The sequence below is a fragment of the Podarcis filfolensis genome (assembly GCF_964270895.1).
Source record: "Podarcis filfolensis genome assembly, chromosome: Z".
Lineage (NCBI taxonomy): Eukaryota > Metazoa > Chordata > Lepidosauria > Squamata > Lacertidae > Podarcis > Podarcis filfolensis.
In genome coordinates this window covers 4,143,276-4,162,760 of record NC_139617.1, presented here as the reverse complement: position 1 = coordinate 4,162,760, position 19,485 = coordinate 4,143,276, and the positions used below count along the sequence as shown (strand labels likewise).

Sequence of the window (19,485 nt, the reverse complement as noted above, 5' to 3'; positions counted from 1 at the left end):
CTGCCACAGTGCCTGGATACATGTCAGGTCATGTATCCAGAAGAGTGACTAGGGGAGGAATGGCTGCTGGGAGGAGCGCAGAGAGAAGAAACGCCTTGCTGCATCTGCAGCAACACAACCAGGCACCTTCATCTGCCCCATCTGCAACAACACATGTCTCTACCGTATCGCTCTCTGCAGCCATAGCAGGTGCTGTAACTCTACAGTGCTTTGACTTTACCCTCAAAGGCACAATCTTCCATTGTCTTACAAGACAGATGGATGCCGACAATAACAGCTTTGAGCTCAACATTTGTTGTTGGAAAAGCAGAATACAAATATTAAATATAATCAAGATCAAATCATTAATTTGATCGATTCATCAGCTAAAAACACATATGATGAATCAGTAAAGAAGGAATTTCTCCACTCAGATGATAGCCCTAGGAATAAGACAAGCCTCTGTGACCTTAGGCCAGTTTTGACTGCGGTGATGGCTGAGGTTTTTGAGACCATACATGAAATCAGCAGCACGAACATCATGCATCCCTGCTCCATTACTCATTTACTCAGTAGGAATGACCCCTGAGTTCAGAGAGGGTGACCACACAATCCAAATAATGTATACAGTGGTACCTTGGGTTACATACACTTCAGGTTACATACACTTCAGGTTACAGACTCCCCTAACCCCGAAATACAGTGGTACCTTGGGTTACATATGCTTCAGGTTACATACGCTTCAGGTTACAGACTGCACTAACCTAGAAATAGTACCTCGGGTTAAGAACTTTGCTTCAGGATGAGAACAGAAATCGTGCTCCGGCGGTGTGGCTGCAGTGGGAGGCCCCATTAGCTAAAGTGGTGCTTCAAGTTAAGAACAGTTTCAGGTTAAGAACAGGCCTCCGGAACAAATTAAGTACTTAACCCGAGGTACCACTGTACTCAGAAGTAAGTCCTATTGAATTCAGTGGTGTGTTGGGACGCGGGTGGCGCTGTGGGTTAAACCACAGAGCCTAGGACTTGCCGATCAGAAGGTTGGCGGTTCGAATCCCCGCAATGGGGTGAGCTCCCGTTGCTCAGTCCTGCTCCTGCCAACCTAGCAGTTTGAAAGCACGTCAAAGTGCAAGTAGATAAAAAGGTACTGCTCCGGCGGGAAGGTAAACGGCGTTTCCGTGCGCTGCTCTGGTTCGCCAGAAGCGGCTTAGTCATGCTGGCCACATGACCTGGAAGCTGTACGCCGGCTCCCTCAGCCAATAAAGCGAGATGAGCGCCGCAACCCCGGAGTCGGCCTAATGGTCAGGGGTCCCTTTACCTTTACTAAATAGGGGTTAGGGTTACACTCTTACTCTCTAGGGGCATATGCCTGAACACCCTCGTCCATTCACAACATCTGGGGTTCAATCACCTCATCTTCCAATGTCATGTATGCTATCATCTGCCAGCTATGTTCTGTGGAAAAAAATAAATGGTCACAAATTTTGGCATCAGGTATGACAATATTTAAAAGCCCTTTGGGGGGAACATTTCAACCTTCCAGTTCTTTCTGTAAGTGATTCTAGAGAGCTCATCCTAGAGCAATTTCAACAGGAGGCTGCAACATGAAACTGCTGAGTTACAAGCTATCGAGAGGTTCCACACTATCACATCTGATTGAATCGAGATAAAGGATGTTTAATTCATATTTGTTCATTTCCTTGTCAATGTCAGAATGCCTGTGTTATCAACAACTTGCTTATGTTACATAATTATCACCGCCTGTGTTTCTCTGCATTTCATGCAGTTAAGGCAGACATTCATTTATCACCCTGATTTCCTAGTTCCAGTAGGCAACTCAAGCACCAAAGCATGACGTCACTGGTATGGCAGAACAGAGGCAACGTGTGTATTCCTGCATGGACCTGGGAACGTAAAGCATTTCCATTCACACTTCCTATACTTCTGCATGCTGCCACTCAGCAGCCGTGGCCATCCAGTGATTCACTCATACCAGGCCACAGGAGAACAAGGTGGTAGAAAGCACATAGTTTTGCATTCAAAATGTTCCTGGTTCAATCCCTAGCACCTTTTCATCCAGAGCTGGTACCTCTCTGAGGTAGTTTCCAGGTTATCTGCTTATTGAGTATTCATCCTGCTTTCTTTGCAGGGAGATTAGATGACATCAGATATTTCTTAAGCATTCATTCTGCTTTGTTTGTTGGGAGATCACAAGATGTTGTGTCAAGCAGTTGCTGCCCCATATCAGCCCAGATACATGCTATTGGGCTAGTTATGCGTGCTTTCTGAGTGACACATCGTTTCCCATCAGGGAAAATGAAAAGCTAGCTAAAGTTGAGATGGTGACAGGGAAAAGAACACAAATTTGTGGCCAGCCTGCTGAAAACAACAGCTCTTGCAAAAGCTAACGTGGATATGCTCTCTTATTACATACCACTTTCAGAACATAGCACTTTCAAGGTAATACTTTCAAGGCAATACTTTCAAGGTAATACCTTGAAAGGTGTTACCTTACTTGTCATATCGCCCATGGCCACGCAGGCAGGCAGGCTTTGTTCCTCGGCAACCTGCTTCCAGGAACTCCAGAATTCTCACAGGTCACCATGTGCCTGAAGGACACTGTATTGAACCAAAGGTGAAATTTTCCAGAAGCTCTGCAAACGCCATCTTGGTATTCAGGATAACCCTACAATTAATTGGTAGTCGTTGCAAGAATGAGCTCATATATGTTTATGTTCCCTTGCTTTGGTGTATGCTAACGAGCTTGCTTTGATGTATACTAATGAATTTGCTTTGATGCTGCGCTTATCTGTGGACCTTGGGATGCTGGGCTCTAGGCCCAGAGAGGGGAGAAGCTTTGGACAGTTGCCACCTATGGCCTCACCAGCCAGGTGTGAGGGGAGGTTCTGGACAAATTGACGCAAGCTATCTTTTGTGTAAGTAATGCTTAGCATATTAGCACTTTGCAGGCAGGTCATGACGACCTCTCTCTGTTGCTGTTTCCATCCCATGTCTGTAAAGACTGTGAGGCTCTGCATGCTGTGTTGTGAGTTTATACCTTTCTTTTAATAAAGCACTTAGAAGAGGCCATTCTGGAGTTGTCTCCATCCTTCTTTGGTATCCCTGCATCAAACCACTTTGGGCCTGCAGCTCAGAACAGACATAGCATATTCTTCTCCTAGTTTCTATGTAGGTCAGGGTAGGGGACTCAGTTTCAGGAGCTGAATGCAGCTCTCCAGCCCCCTTGGGACTTTCTGCAGCCCCCCTCCCCCCCCATCACACACAGACATCCTCTACTGGCCCTGCTTTGCACCCTCATAGAGTCTTTTTGCCTGGCCTGATTGCTACAATGAAGTTTGATAATGCTTCTTGCATGCCTGGATGGAGGAGAAAGCGTGTGCACAAGCAAGCCTACTGTACGAAGGTAAAATTTACATTAATTGGTCTGCCCAGTTTTGCCTCTGGCCGCGCCCACCATTGGCATATGCCAAGAAGGTAGGTCTTTGAGAAAGGTGTTCCCCACCCTGGCATCAGGCTGTTCTTGTTTTCCAACTCTGTGAAGTAGTCATTTCAATGGATAGTTATTATCACCACTTCTCCAAGCCTGCAAACTGACCCTTGAACAGCTTCAACCCCCCCAAAAAAATTCCCTCCAACACCTGAAACTGTTCAGGTGGATCAAAATTCTGCTAGGGGCGAACATACATTTCCCTTGCTTCTGCTCCTTCTACATCCTTTCCCTTTCTGAAAATGGTAGGAGCACCAGAAGAGACTGGCTGCTGCATCAGTCCCAAGGTCCATGTAGCCCAGAGTCCTGCTGTCACTGTGGCCAGCTGGATGCCAGGGGGAAGCCTGAAAGTGCAACCTGAGCACAACAGCACTCTTCCCACTTGTGACTCCCAGCAAGTCACAGATATACTGCCTCTTACAGTGGAGGGACAACACATCATGGCTATTGACAGCCTCCTTTTCCATGGAGTTCTGATTTCCTTTGAAAGTCACCTAAGCTGGTGGCCACCATTGCATCTAATGAGAGCCAATCCCATAGTTCAACTGTGCACTATGTGAAGAATTACTTTTCCTTTGCTTGCTCTGAATTGTCTGAATGATGCTGTGCCTTGTCCAGAGCAGGTACAGGAAGGCAACCCCAGCTCAGAAATGGAAACCCACACAAAGCCTAGAAGGACCAGGACTCAGTCTTGGAGCATCTGCTTGCATGCAGAAGCTCCCAGGTCCAGTCCCTCATTTCTCCAGGTAGGGTTGGAAAGATCTCCTGCCTCAGACTCTGGATAGCTGTTGCCAGTCAGGCTGGACAATACTGGGCAAGGTAATCTAATGGTCTGATTCTGTATAAAGCCAGCTTCTTGTTTTCCTAACGCCCAGAGGCTGCAGCTTATATTGGTCTCTTAATGAATTAAACAGCAGAGCGCAGTCTTTCGATGCCATACTCAAGCGGCAAAGAGTCTTAATGGCACTTAACAGACCGGCAATTCTTATCACTGTCAGCATGGACAAAGACTGAGCTAGAAGTCAGCTTCCTATGTTCCCCTCACCCCCAACCCTGAGCCAAGCACAATCTCCCAAGAGTCAAACACAACCACAAAAACACTGTCCAAGACGGTGGTACTTTCATAGTATACTTTTCATCTTCCTTTTTATTGAAGAAAGTTTCTTATTCCATGAATGAAATGCAGCAGCAGAGACACAAACAAAAGAGGGATGGGGAAATTCCAGACACCGGTTCCCACCACCTTGGATATGCCCCCCACACCTCCATTCACCTGCATCCCAATCCAGACAGCTCTGCAGCCCTGGACAGAAGAGGAGGAGCATCAGGCATAGTCTGTCCCTGGCAAACAGTGGGCATTCTTCCTGTAGCACCCGGTTGGTGCCCCTGTTTTCAGCAACACAGATCAGAGCTGGGAACAGTCCAGCCCATTCCCAATTCCACAGGCTGCAGCACTCAGCTGCGACTCACTTCCCATCAGAGTCGTGGCTAGCAGGGAGGGCTTGGCTCTTCTCTCCTTCCTCCCATTCCTCCTCCTCCTCCTCTGACCAGCTCAAGCTGTCGTCGGACTCCTCTTCCAGATGAGCTCCTCTGGCTTTCTGGCTTTCCAAGCTGTCTGTCTCCAGCTGCTGCTGCAACATTTGTGATTTGCCCTGGGGGTGCTCCAGCCTAGCCCAGGTGACAGTGTTTTCCTTCTTCAGGGTAATTTCCACTTTGGAGGGCAACATGTTCAAAAAGCTCTTCTCCACATTGATGACCTGGAGAGGAGAAGAGTGCCATTTAATGAATACTGTTCTGACTCTCTGCTGTCACAGAGCCAAGGCATAGTATGGTATAGAGCTGGCCCTAACGTTAGGCAAAGGAAGGCAACTGCTTCAGGCAGCAGATTATCGGAGGGCAGTCATCACGGCTAGTAGCCTCTTGTAGGAGCCAGCATCATGGCTTCTGGAACCTTTGGCTGCAGGCAGAGGAGTACTTCTGAGGGAAAGAAGGGAGGGATCCAATGACTGGACACACTAGGCAGCATGTTTATAGCTGTGCCATGCTATAAGGTCTGCTATGCGAGTGGAGGGCATGTTTAGGCTTCCCCACTGTAGCCAAACTGTGGAACTGCAAGGTAACTGTATTTTTCCTGTGTGTTTAACAGCTGCTCATGGAGTAGGAATTCAATAGCTTTAGCTGTCGTTGCACCCTCAACATAGGCCCCGTCCCACATATTTTTAAAAAAAATTATAGTTTGTTACCAAGTGAAGCAACCCAAAACTTACCCCCCAGAGATCCAATTCTGCCTGGAAAACCTTATCTCCTTCGAAAGTAATATGAATGTCCAGCTGCAGGAAGGGGGGTAAAAAGAGGAGGCAACTTCAGTACAATTTTGTCCTGTTGTAGGACCCCCGCTGCCACTCCCAGGGCTTTTTTTTCCAGCTGGAACTCACCAGAACTCAGTTCTGGCACCTATCAGATGGGCGCCATTGCCATTATAAGAGAAAAAAGGCAGGCGTTCATGGTGAGTTCCGGCACCTCTTTTTCTAGAAAAATAGCACTGACGACACCCATCTCATTTTGGAGAATACAATGATCGCACATTCGCCATGCAGGCCAGCACTGCACTCAGCAGCGCCAAGGTTGCTCCAAGGGGCAGATAGCCCTCCTCAGGGCAATGTCTGCCCTTCCTTACCATTGTGCGGTTGGCCTTCACAGAGCTGAGATTTGGCAGAGGGGTCTTGGCATAGATGGTCACCACCACTTGGCTGCCGGTTTGGTGCCAGTCCTGCCGGCAAGAGACCAACTTCTTGTCCTGCTGCCAAAAAGAGCCAGTTAACATTCCCACCTGCCCACTTCCTATTTATGGAGCAGCCTCAAGGCAGGTGGGCCTTGAAAGGTTGGTGGGGGGAGGGTATCTTAGCTGCAAAGCAAGGCTGAAGACAGGCAAGGAGACCCTTTTCATAGGAAGCCCAGTAAGCACACTAAGGTGATTGACGAGCAGAGGAGGGGGATAATTTTCTTTCTTTCCTTCTTTCTTTCTTTCTTTCTTTCTTTCTTTCTTTCTTTCTTTTTTGCATTTTAATGAGAAACTAACCTAATTCGCACTTCTCAACCCAATTCCTGAACTAGAACACAGCTATCCTTCAAATGTGAACTTCACATTTTGCAAAGCATTTCTCCAGCCAAGCAATGTGTGTAAGAGGGGCAAGTATGTGTCAAAATGCATGTACAGTGGTGCCTCGGGTTAAGTTCTTAATTCGTTCCGGTGGTCCGTTCTTAACCTGAAGCACCACTTTAGCTAATGGGGCCTATTCTTTTCCCCCCTGAAAGAGTCTTATCACAACCCTCCTACATCACATCTACTTTCACCATCACGTGCAACATTAAAATACATTTCATACTATTAACTCACTTAAGGTGCAGGCTCTCAATCTCCTTTAATGGATTACTTTGTGTGTGTGAAGGTCATGGGGAAGAAGTGAATGACCAGCACTTCCAAGTACAGTGGTACCTCAAGTTAAGAACTTTATTCGTTCCGGAGGTCCGTTCTTAACCTGAAACTGTTCTTAACCTGAGGTACCACTTTAGCTAATGGGGCCTCCCGCTGCCGCCACGGCGCAATTTCTGTTCTCATCCTGAAGCAAAGTTCTTAACCCGAGGTAATATTTCTGGGTTAGTGGAGTCTGTAACCTGAAGCATATGTAACCCGAGGTACCACTGTATATATGTGAGAACAACGCATGAAATCCCATCAAAACACCTTGCAGAAATGTGTGCATTGCTCAAAACCGCATGCAAAAATAGGTTTGTTAGGAGAAATTTACACCAGCCCGCTGATTAATTTTAATGGGGATTTTTAAAAATCCAGAAATTTCTGCGGACATGTGGGGAGCTGAATTTAAGAAACGGAGGGAGGAGAGGGGAGAGAGACTGAGAAAACTGAAATGGAGAGATTTGCCCATCCCTAACAGGGGACCAGAGGAGCGTGTGTTCCTCACCTGCTTCTTCACCCAGGTGTGCTTCCCTCGGCTGCAACCCTTTTGCTCCAGGAATGCTGTGAAGTCGGTGGTTTTCATTCCACAGCAGCTCCAGTATTTCATGCTGGGAGGGTGGGGGATCAAATGAACCGATAGGAGAGAGAAGCACAGGAAAGAGGCTGAGAATTAAGCCACCCCTGAATTCTTGCCTTGATCCTACTTTGGCTATTTGAGTGTAGCAAATTGTTCCTAAGCTGGCTGGTTGCCAACAGAAGATTGGAAGACTGGAGGGACATATACACACACAGCACTTAGTTAAACTAAAGAACTCATTCCCACAGGAGGCAGGGATGGTCATGGACTTGGATGGCTTTAAAAGAAGATTGAAAAAATTCATGGAAGAGGATAAAGCTATCAAGGGCTTCCAGCCATGATGGAGGCTATGCTCTGCCTCCACAGCTGGAGGCAGCGATGCTTCTGAATATCAGTTGCTGGAAACTTCAGGAAGGAGGAGTATTTGCAGGTTTCCCAAAGGGGCATCTGGTTGGCCACCGTGAGAACAGAATGCCGGCTCCTCTTATGTTGGGTTGCCATATGTCACGCCCAGAATACTGCAGCCGAAAGCAGAATCTGGGCGGAAATCAGCTAAATGTTCGGGAAAATCTGCATGTATGGCAACTGATGTCAGCAGTGTTGTTCTTGCCCATGTCCTTCAAAAAATAGCTCAAAAACGTCCAATTATTTTGTGACAACTTTGGGCTTTTCACTGATGGGGAACAATGAGCTCTAATGGGCATTTAGGCTACTTTTTGTCACAAGCTGCCTTGGAATGCATCATCCTCACTAGAATCTACAGGATGGGGGGAGACAGAAGCTTGATTGACTGGATTGACAGGGAAAGCCTGTGCATGAGGTGAGCTCTATTAAGCAGAAGTATTTGGGGGAGGAGTCCTGGATTTCGCCAGATATGGATTGGGGTCCAGTGCTGTGTGCTTGATTCCGCACCCTGGAATGACCTGCTCGAGCTGTACGAGTATGATAAAAGAGCTCCAAGGGTATTGCACCCTGCAGAGCACAGTGCAGGAACAGAATAGCCTGTGCACCAGAACACAACTGCTGACAAAGAGAAACCGTCCTCCAGCTGGCCAGCATGGGTTGAACATGGGAGATGAAGCACCCCATGATCCCACAGGCAGGGCTGGAGGAATTACGCCTTACCCTTCGTGGAAGACAGGCACCCCAGGGTGGAATGTGCAGGTCTCCCTATCGCTTTCTTCTCCCTGGTAAACCTGGAAGATAAGCCAGGGCAGAAAGGTCAGCCAAGCAGCCTTGCGGGAGGCAGAGGCGGCCAAACCATCTCTCTGCTGGCCAGAGAAGCCCCAGGCCCACCCTTTGCTTCCTGATGCACGAGCCACAGCCGCGGGCTCCGTTTCCCAGCAGGAATCTTGTTTGGAGTGGAGAAACCATGGATCAAGGCCAATGGTGGCTGGTGTCCTTTGGGATTGGCAGGTGGCATGGAGCCCAACAGTAGGTGGCGCCAGAGACAATGAAAGACAGAAGCAAGAAATTCCACCTCTGTCCCCATCCTTCCTGCTGCTGACCTAGGAAGAGGAAACTGAGAAGCCTCCACAGATTGGGCTCTAGGCTTGAGGCAACCTTTCTCAATGTTGTACCCTCCAAACGTTGGACTGCAACTACCACAAGAGACTGTGTGGTATAGCAGTTAGAGCACTGGACTAGGTGGGGGCCAGGTTCAAAGGCCAATTTTGCCATGAAGCTCACCGAGTAGCTCTGGGCCACTCCCTGCCTCTCAGCCTAACCTACCTCACAGGGTTGTTGTGGGGATTAAATGGAGGGGGAACCACATAAGCTGCCTTGAGCAACTTGGAGAAAGAGGTGGGATGTGAATGCAGCAAATAAATAGATAAATTTGGTGCCCTCCAGATGTGGTCAGACTACAACTCCCATGAGCGCCAGCCACACCTTTCCATGGTTCTGTGAAATGTGTGTGAACTGGCTCATCCTCAGCTCTAAATTCTATGCTAGAGAAATATCCCAGAAACCCCATCCTTTCACAATCGGACAGGGTATAGCAATCTCCCCCAACCTGGTGCCCTTCCAAATGTTGAACTACAGCTCCCAACATATGAGCTGGCGATGACGGCTGGGAACCATGGGGGCAGTAGTCCAAAATGTGCGGCTGGGGTAGGTTGCCTTAAGGTTTGGTCAGAAGAAGTTCACATCAGAGATGCAAAGTCTCAGAGCAGAGGGTGTAAATGAAAGGCGGGGGGATCAGTATTGGAAATCTGAGAAAACTCATGGAAAGAGAGCACAGGCTTGAGGAGACATGCCGGGAGTTTAGAAAGGGGGGGGGGGCAAACCCAAACTCACCGCCTTGCAGCCAGAGTTCTTGCAGGTGGTGCCAGCGCTCACCTCCAGGGAAGCTGTTATGGGGAGGCACAAATGCAAAGTCAGGCAAACTTCTTGAGGGCACTTTGCAAACCCCCAAATGACAGGCCACCCCACCCACTTCTAAGAGCTTAGCCCTATTGGCTCTGCAAAGTGCAATCCACTGCAGTTGGTTAAAGTCCAGGGAGATCCTATGCTAACTAACAGCCCTGAGCTCGTAGATCTGGGTGACTGATTTGCTGTGCGCTGCTATCAGACCCATAAAAAGCGAGGTGGGCAGGTGAGCCTGTCGATGCTCAGCACAAAGGCAGCAATCCCAAACACCCCTGTAATAAAGCTCATGTTCTATTCCTCAGTGCCGTATTGGATACCAAGAGTTTACATTTTTATCCAGCAGAGCAACAGGTAGCCACCGCAGGCTCCCGCTTGCAGCAGAAAGGGAACCCAGCTCAGGTTTTCTAAAATGAAAACATGTGGTTGCTCAAACTGCTTGGACTTCTTGACCTTGGGCCTTCAACAAGATGGGGGAGCCCCCTGCCGCATCTCCACCATATATTTAAAGTGCATAGCTTTCCCACAAAGAATACTGGGAACTGTAGTTTGTTAAGGGTGCTGGGAATTATAGCTTTGGGGGAAGGGTAATCTACCATTCCAAAGATTCTCTGGGCAGAGCAATGTGCTTTAAACATGTGTCAAATGTGCTTTAAACATTTGCTGCAGATACAGTCTTATTTGTTTTTTTTGGGGGGGGGTGAGTTTTGTCTTTTTTTGAGAGGGGGTTCTGGACATTGTTTGTTTTTATTCTGTGAAAGGGGTATCTTGTGGTGCCCACAACAGTTTCTTAGATTTCCAAATATGCCTGCAGGCACCAAAACTTGGGGGAATCCTTTCCAAGTACAATACTTGTCCTGTACCCCTTTGTAGTTATTTCCCACCTCACCCTCCCAAACCAGCAAGGCTCTTACGAGTGTCTGCTGAGCCTTGAACTGGCGGGTGGTCCTTGCGGGTCAAATCCAGCTTGCTCAGGGCCTGTGCCAGAGATCCGGACACTTTCACAGGCAGCAGCTGTTTAGGCTCATCAGAACTGGAGAACATTAACAAAATAGAAAACAAAAGATATTTGATGATATATTAAGATTCAGAGTTACTGCCAAGCTTCATCTGAAACAGGGTTCCAAGAAGGTTTTCACCATGTGCCACCCCTTCACAAAATGCACAGTTCACCTGTGGAATTCCCTGCCCCAGGGCTTTAAACAGGAATCAGCCACAGCACCAAAATGGGGCCTTCATACCTGGAGGCAGTCTGCCTCTCAGTGGCAGACACTGGGGCATACAACAAGGAAGGGATGCTGCCTTCACACTCTCCTTGGGGGGGGGGGGGTTGCAAGAGGCATATGGCTGGCCATCTAGAGGAGCAGCAGGCTAGACTAGAGGGACTCTTGGTTTGATCCAGCAAGAGCCTGTAGCTCAGTAGCAGAGCATCTGCTTTGCATGCAGAAGGTCCCAGGTTCAGCCCCAAATGGCATCTCCAGGTACGGCTGGGAATGTCTCTGCTCAATGCCCTGGACAGATGCTGTCTATCAGGATAGATGAAACTGAGCTGGATGGCCCAATGGTCTGGCTCAGTATAACAGACCCTCAAGTGTCCCTATTTTCCAGGGACGGTCCCAGATTTACAGAAGCCATCCTGGTTTCGTTTTTGATCCTGGAATGTACTGCTTTTCCTTAAGACATCCCTATTTCCATCAGAGAAATGTTGGTTTTGGCTCAGTGATGCAACACTCCCCCCCCCCCAAAACGGAGATAACTATACAACGTTTAAAAGACACCTGAAGGCAGACCTGTATAGGGAAGTTTTTCTTAATGTTTAATGTTTTAGTATGTTTTTATATGTGTTGGCTAACCGAATCAGATGGTGGAGTATGATTATCATTATTATTGAATAGGATATCTCTATTTTCATTGGATAAATGTTGGAGGGTATGGTACAAGGCAATTTTTTAACCCGTTGCCCCTGGTCCCAGAAGAATGGCCTGCCCTTTCTCCCCACCTCACCTGGGCCTCTCACGCTCCATCATCTCTGCTGACTTTGGCCCCTGGATGATGACCTCAGTGCTTGTCTTGACCTTTGGCTCGCTCGAGGCCTCCTCTGGCTCTGGAGGCTTCTCATTGCTGTGATACCCTTTGCTGCAGCCCTTTGGGGACAAAATGCATAGCGTCCAGCCCTAGTTTGAACCTCTCCACAACCAAATCAGGAGGAATACTCAATAAACAGGTCGTCTGGAAGTGCCCAAAGCTGTAGGAACCAGTGGCCCACTAAGGGCCCCTTCACATGTTACAAAATACCTCTGCAGAAGGCACATGATGTGTCCATGTACTTGTAAGCAAAGGAGCACGCCCATATGCCACATTGCCACAGCATGTTAGTAGCACTCATTTATATTGTGAGGAAGATCTCTCCTGCCCTTGAAAGTGAGCGCTCTCCTATTCCATGCACTGGCTGCTTACGTCTGCATGCACATTCATGTGAGTGTCTGCCATAAGAGATGGAGGTGGGGGCCATAGCTCTGTGGTAGACCACCTGTTCTGCACACAGAACATCCCAATTCAGTTCCCAACATCTCCCCTGTAAAAGGATCTCAGTTACTAAACTACCAAGCGGAAAGAAAATATTAGGCTAGGTGGTCCAGTTGGCCTGATTTAGGAAAGCTCAGCTTTATATGTTCAAGATGTGACAGGTTGATCTAGTGCTCGTCAATATAACATGTCACCATCTGCTACCTTTGCTGAACTAACCATTTTAATTTAGCTGTTTTGCTAGTGCTTGTTTGGCTGCTTTCCAGTTGTTAATTACCTGCTCTAAGCCTTTGAGATGGGATGGGGCCATAGCTCAGTGGCAGGGCATCTGTTTTGCGTGCAGAAAGTCCCGGATTCCATCCCTGGTGTCTCCAAGTAGGGCTGAAAGAGATCCCTAAACCCTGGAGAGCCATTGACAGTCCATGTAGACAATATTGAGCTAGATGGACCAATGGTCTGGCTGAATATAAGGCAGCTTCCTATGACTCTAAGGGTCAGCAGGTTGGATATTTACATAAAGGCAATGGTCATCAGAACATCTGCCTGAATCTCCAACATAGGGCTCATACAGTTCAAAGAAATTCACCCAAAAGAGTGGCGCACCAGAGATCGGTCAAAACTCACTTGGCTCACAGGAGCCAGCACTATGGGGTGAAGGGGAAGATCCAATGCGCACAGAACACACCTTTATGGAGAGGAATTCTGAGAAGTCGGTGGTTCGTTTCTTGCAGCAAGACCAGCCCTGGGAGGAATAACATAGGGGTAAGTCTTCCATTTCACAAACACAGCAACCCACAAATGGTTACCAGAGGCAACTAGAAATTTAATACTGGTGTCTGGCGGGGAAAACCTGTGTGCTCTTTTACAGCCAGAGGAGTGGCATATTTTCTTTTTTAACCACCAGTAACACCAGGGGGGCAGGGCAACAAGTCCCAGAATGCAGTATTGATGCTGGGAGGACAGGGGCATTTTTTGCAAACTCATCCCTCCATTTCCCAGTCCTCACAGTAAACGGTGGGCACAGGACAGATGCTCTTAATTCACAGCCATGGAGCATCAAGTGAGAAAGCCAAGTTCACATCCTCAGCGTACATTGAACAGTTCCCTGGAGAACTGCAGGAACTGCAGTTTGTTAAGGTTCCTGAGAACTGCAGCTCTGTGAGGGAGGGGGTCTTCTATCATTGGCAGACTTGGATGGCGCCAAAATTTGCACACACACCCAGCCCTCATGCTGCTTTCACAAAATTGGGTGAGGGGGCAGTTCTGCCTTGGGAAAGAGACATGAGGTTCTAGCAGGGTGCTGGAGCCCTCCCAAGCTCCCATAGCACCCCAGAGTTGGGAATGCATTAATTAGGTTTTGGGAAAGAGACACTGTCAGAGTCTCACACCTCCTTTCCAAAGCCTAGTGCCTCTGCCTTTTCTCCTTCCCTTGCACAGCCCTAAATCCTCCCTTGCTCCTAACAACTCACAGTCAGCACCCTTAACAAACTAAAGTGCCCAGGGTTCTTTGGGGGGAGCCATGACAGTTTAAAGTGGTATGATAGGAATTCCAAGGGCTACTAAGCCCAGCCAAAATGTAAAGCAACAGGATGCCCCCCCCATACACACAAATACCTGATCAACAACCTGCTATTCTCATGCCTTGTGCCAGTCTCTCCAGACCCCACTGCCCAGTCAGACCCTGCGCAATCCTATGCAAGGATGTAGCACTGCAGTGATGATCTTCAACCCATTGCCCTGCTCTGCTCAACCAGCTCACCTTCAAGGCATCATGGAAGATGGGTAAACCCGGGTGGTAGAGGCAGGAGTCTGAGAGCGGGAAACAAAAATGGTAGAAGTCAACAGTTCAGCCAGAATCATAGAGTTGGAAGCGACCCTGAGGATCATCTATTCCAACTCGCTGCAATGCAGGAATAAGCTGGTGTCCCATATGGGGATCAAACCTACAACCTTGGCATTATCACCACCACTCCAACCAACTGGAGCTATCCAGGCTCTCATCTTACTGAATCAGGCCAAAGGCTCATGTAGCCCTGCATGCCATTATCACAGTGGGCAACTGGATCCCTTTGTGAAGTCTGCAAGTGGTATTACTTTTCTCACCCCTGGCCCCTCAGATATCCTTCTCACTGGGCATTCAGGACAATTTGTGCTTGGGGCAGTATTGGGGAGTGGTTGTACATGATCCCACTTTTGATGCTGTTTGCACTCGCAAAGGTTCCAGGGTGAACATGTTGCTGCATTTCCAATCTGTGCATGTCCCATAGCCCCCCGCTGAAATCCTGCAGCTTTTCAAAACACAAACAGTCTAGGGTTTTGTTCGACTTTCGTTGTGCTGTGTTATTTATCGTATTTATTTAAACAAATTACATATCCCTTGACTACAACAGTCTCTATTGTACGATACAAAAAAAATCAGTTAAAACTAGAAAATCAAACACCCATTGAAGGAAATAACCATGCAGGAAATTATAGATGCAATAAACCAAGGAAAGGCAGGGAAATCACCGGGGCCAGACACTTCAGGTTACAGCCTCCGCTAACTCAGAAATAGTACCTCGGGTTAAGAACTTTGCTTCAGGATGAGAACAGAAATCGTGCTCCGGCAGCACGGCGGCAGCTGGAGGCCCCATTAGCTAAAGTGGTGCTTCAGGTTAAGAACAGACCTCCGGAACGAATTAAGTACTTAACCCGAGGTACCACTGTAATAGAAGAGAACACAAAATTATTAAAGAAAATGTATAACATTCTTTTGGAATTGGAAACGAAAAATGAGGAAGTGAAATCAGTAATAATTAAATGGGCACAAGATATATGCCACAACATACAATTTGAAGATTGGACAAAACTCTGGAAAGTAAATTTGAAATTCACAGACTGTATATTGTTAAAGGAAAATTATATGAAGATATAAAAATGAGCAGAGGGAATGTTGGAGGTGTAAAGAGGTTGAAGGGACTTTTTGTCATATGTGGTGGGATTGTAAAAAGGTTAAGGTATACTGGGAAATGATTTACAATGAATTTTTAAAAAAAGTTTAAAATAGCATTTGTTAAACAACCAGAAGCCTTCCTGTTGGGCATTTTAGGACAAGACCTGCCAAAAGAGAAAAGGGCACTATTTATGTATGCAATGACGGTGGCAAGAATACTGCTAGCACAGAATTGGAAGACTGGAGAAATTCCAACAAAAGAACAATGGCAAGAAAAACTGGTGAATTATGCAGAGATGGTGAAGCTGACACACAGACTTCGGGAAAAGGACAATAGGGATTTTGAAAAAGAGTGGGAACCTTTTATATTATATTTGCAGAAACAAAGGAAGAACATTGATCTGATGGTAGGATTTAAATAAACATTCACAGTTTTATGGATAGGGAATAGGTAATGTAATAAAAGGAAAAAGTATGATACAAATACAAATATCTTCTACAAATATAAGGAGGTAAATAAATCAGAAACGGAAGCCGAGGAAAGTCCAAAAGGGGGGAGGGAGAGATGTTTATGTAATCTGTATGTTATAAGTTTATTAGTAATGAGAGAAAAGAAAAAGTTTTTTAAAAAAAACCATTGAAGGAGCGTCTCCACCCTCATCGTTCAGTCCAGACACTGAGATCTAGCTCTAAGGGCCTTCTGGGGGTTCCCTCATGGCAAGAAATGAAGCTACAAAGAACTAGGCAGAGGGTCTTCTCGGTGGTGGCACCCACCCTATGGAATGCCCTCCCATCAGATGTCAAGAAAATGAGTAACTATATAATCTTTAGAAGACATTTGAAGGCATCCCTGAATAGGGAAGGCTTTTAATGTGTAATGTTGTGTTATGTTTTTATTTATGTTGGAAGCTGCCAAGAGTGGCTGGGGCAACCCAGTCAGATTAGCAGGGTACAAATAATAGATTTATTTATTTATTTATTTAGCCTGCTGGAATAATAATGATAATAAAAGAGCATTCAGTAGGTGCCAGAGGTTCAACAGGGAGGGGGCCTCTGGCCTCCATAGGAAGGGAATTCCACAAAATTGTGCCCACAATACTAAACACGCTGTGCATCTGAGCCATGGGGGGCCAAGAACAGTGAGCCCCCCAAAGACCTCTGTGATCAGGTAGGGATATAAGGGATCAGGTGCTCCCTAAGGTAACTTGGACCCAGGTGGCTAAGGGCCTTGTAAATTAATACAAAAGCATAGAGCTTGCCCCGGTAGCATATGGGCAGTCAGCGCAAGCTTTTGAGCTTTGGAATTATGTGCTGGTGAGAATTTATCCCCACTAACTGTCTAGGTGTAGCATTCTGCACCAGCGGAACTTCCAGACCAGGCCTAAGAGTAGACCCACATTGCAATAATCCAATCTATAACAGAAGCGGGGGGCATTTCAACAGCAATAACATGGTAACACTGGGGAAGCATCACAGAACAACTAATAAAACTGAAGGATGTGTGGAGCGTCCAGAATCAACCCATAACTAATGCACTGTTATTGTCTGTCTTTTTGCTCTAGCAATGCAACCCTGGCACTGAGCAGGTAAACCAAAGCTGTGTATACACCATACATTCTTTCCCCCTAAGGATAATAGGAACTGTAGTTTGCCCCACGGAGAACTACAGTTCCTGGCACCCATAATAAGCTACAGTTCCCAGGGTGAAGCTATGTGCTTTAAGTGTGTGTGTAGCCCAAGAGGTGCTTTTGAAGTAATTCTCTCTGCCTTGGCGACTCCACCTTTTTCCCTCTGGAAGCATAGCAATGATACTACAGACTCTGCAGATGACTGAGACATTCTCCTTGCTTGACGTGTGCTTTGAATGTGCTGGTTCTAGGGCTCACGGTACCTTTAAAGCAACCCCCACCCCAGAACCTTGGAAGCCGTAGTTTGTTAAGAGTGCTGGGAATTGTAGCTTAGGGGTAAACTACAGTTCCCAGGGTTCCAGCGTGTATATGCTTCAGAAGTATGTGAGTACACAGCCAGAGACAGATCTGCAAGGTCATGTTTTAAATGCATTTGTTACTTTTGTGTTTTTAAGTGTTTTTAATCATCTTACCCATAAATTGCCTTGAGACTGTGGTTTAGTTAATCAACGGTAAAGATTAGTAACAATACTGTAATAACAATATATTGTTGTCTTCGGGTTTTTCCCTTACAGAGATTCCTGTCCTGTGAACATCAGGCAGAAATTTAGCCTCTTATCATAGCTCTGGGGTGATCACATCACCTGTTGAACTCGCCGGAGAGGCACAGGAAAGAAAGAAAGCGGTAATACCACACACGCGCACGCGCGCACATGCATACGTGTCAACTGTTAAAGCAACTCTCCTAACTTACACGCACACTTCCTTGCAAACAAACTTCCTGCGGTTCTCCTGAGCGCCGTGGGAACTCGCACGGAGTCACGTGGACATCAGAGGCCGCCCATCGCTGCTCCCGGACCTCTGACTTACCTTGCGTGTTCTTCTCCGGGTCAAACTTCTGACCGCATCCCTTGTTGTAGCAGAGCAAAGCCATCTCCTGGGTCGGGGATCCAGACCCTCACAAAGAAAGAAAGGCAGGCAGGCAGGCAAGCAAGCCGGGCCGGCTCTGTCACTGTCCAGCACGCATCCCTGTCAGTCAGAGAGGCTCTCTCGACCGCAACTTTCGGGGCTGGGCGAAAAACGAGCCCTGGCTATCTTTAGCAGGCGGCAAGGGGGAGGGCCCTGCAACCGGAGCCCGGCCCAAAGATGGGCATGCAACCCGTTCGGCCTACCAGAAGCACTGAACAAGCAGGCGTGGATTGCCCCGGCGGGGAGGGCACAGCGCAATGGGGCGGCAGCGGCGGCAGCAGCAGCTGGAGCGCAAGGCAGATGCTCCAGAAACATAAAGGACTGGTCTTCTCCATATTTAAGATGCTCAGATCAGCTGTTGTTTGGGCTGCGTTGCATTAAGTACCCTGCCCCCGCAAATATTTTATTTGTTTTTATTTATTACATTTCTATACCACCTTTATCTTCCAAGGATCTCAAGGTGGTGTACGTGGTTCTCCTCCTCCCCATTTCATCCTCACAACAACCCAGTGAGGTAAATCAGACCAAGAGATGGTGACTGGCTCAAGGTCACCCAGGGAGCTTCATGGCTGAGCAGGGATTCAAACCCTGGTCTCCCAGCCAGGTTCTAGTCCAACACCCATAACCATTCCCAGGAACGGTAGTTTGTTAAGGGTGCTGGAAAGTGTAGCAAGGCCGGCCAAAGACATTTTGGCACCTGAGGCAGGGAATAAGGGGTCAGGAAAGATCTACATCAGGAACAACAGCTGAGTCTGTAGAGCACGAGACTCAATCTCAGGCCCACGTTGGGCATAAGATCTCTGCAAGGCAGAGGGTTGGACTAGATGACTCTTGGGGTCCCTTCCAACACTACAATTCTATGATTCCAAGTGGGGTGGGAAAGAAGCATCAACATTGGGATGTGCTGCCCCACTGGACCCTGACACCTGAGGTGGTTGCCTCACCTTGCTCTGTGGGTGGGCCAGCCTTCTGTGAGGGCTAAACTACAGTTCCCATAATTGTTATTTTTCAGGGAGACTGGATTTGCCTTAAATGTATTGTGTCTGTGTAGCTTTTGTTTCTCTTGCATCTTTGACTTGGCTTCCCAACCCCAATCTGTGGTGCTCAAATCCCCAAACCCCACAATCTTGACATCTTAGGGTTTTTCTAGGAGATGATGCATTTCATACTTTGAACACAAACCCACAGTGGTTGGGAGGATGCATGTCCTTACCAGAAGTGGGGGGGGCGTGGGCAGAGGCAGATTTAGGGTGTGTATGACCAGTTTGGTTGCACTGGGGGCAAAGTCTGGGGGCACCGCGGGGGGGGGGACGACGACGACCAAATTTTGGGGTCACAAAAATCACCGCTGAAATTTGATAATCCAAGGTCTGCCACTGCTGTGGAATCCACTTCCTCAAGATGTAGTGGTGGTAGCTCTCAATTAAGGTGGATTTAAAAAAATAGGCAACTTTGCAGCTGACAATGACTTCCAACCATAATAGCTATGTCCCACCTCCACTGTTGGGGCTGCTAGAGAATCAC

At 47.5% G+C, this 19,485-nt stretch overlaps 1 protein-coding gene across 4 annotated transcripts; it reads right to left on the bottom strand.

The window, feature by feature from the left end:
* Positions 1–4,600: 4,600 nt before the first annotated feature.
* Positions 4,601–18,127, bottom strand: ITGB1BP2 (integrin subunit beta 1 binding protein 2). Of its 4 annotated transcripts, none has more exons than XM_083595632.1 (11): positions 17,863–18,127; positions 14,192–14,241; positions 13,118–13,174; positions 11,911–12,050; positions 10,821–10,939; positions 9,838–9,893; positions 8,665–8,735; positions 7,468–7,570; positions 6,162–6,284; positions 5,752–5,814; positions 4,601–5,241 (listed from the first exon to the last, which is right to left on the bottom strand). In XM_083595632.1, exons 1-11 carry the CDS (start codon positions 17,924–17,926, stop codon positions 4,951–4,953), a joined length of 1,137 nt encoding a protein of 378 aa, XP_083451758.1. In that variant the 5' UTR covers positions 17,927–18,127; the 3' UTR covers positions 4,601–4,950. The 4 variants fall into 4 exon arrangements, with proteins under 4 accessions (XP_083451758.1, XP_083451760.1, XP_083451759.1 ...); XM_083595634.1 differs by having other exon boundaries at positions 9,838–9,890; positions 17,863–18,126; XM_083595633.1 differs by having other exon boundaries at positions 6,162–6,281; positions 17,863–18,121.
* Between the last annotated feature and the right edge of the window lie 1,358 nt (positions 18,128–19,485).

Coding starts and splice junctions, on each gene's coding strand:
- ITGB1BP2 (XM_083595632.1), bottom strand. CDS start 17,926: ATGGCTTTGCTCTGCTACAACAAGGGATGCGGTCAGAAGTTTGACCCG. Junction 9,894..10,820: donor TCAAGGCTCAGCAGACACTC/GTAAGAGCCTTG, acceptor GCCTCCCCATAA/CAGCTTCCCTGGAGGTGAGC. Junction 5,815..6,161: donor TGAAGGCCAACCGCACAATG/GTAAGGAAGGGC, acceptor CCCTTCCTGCAG/CTGGACATTCATATTACTTT.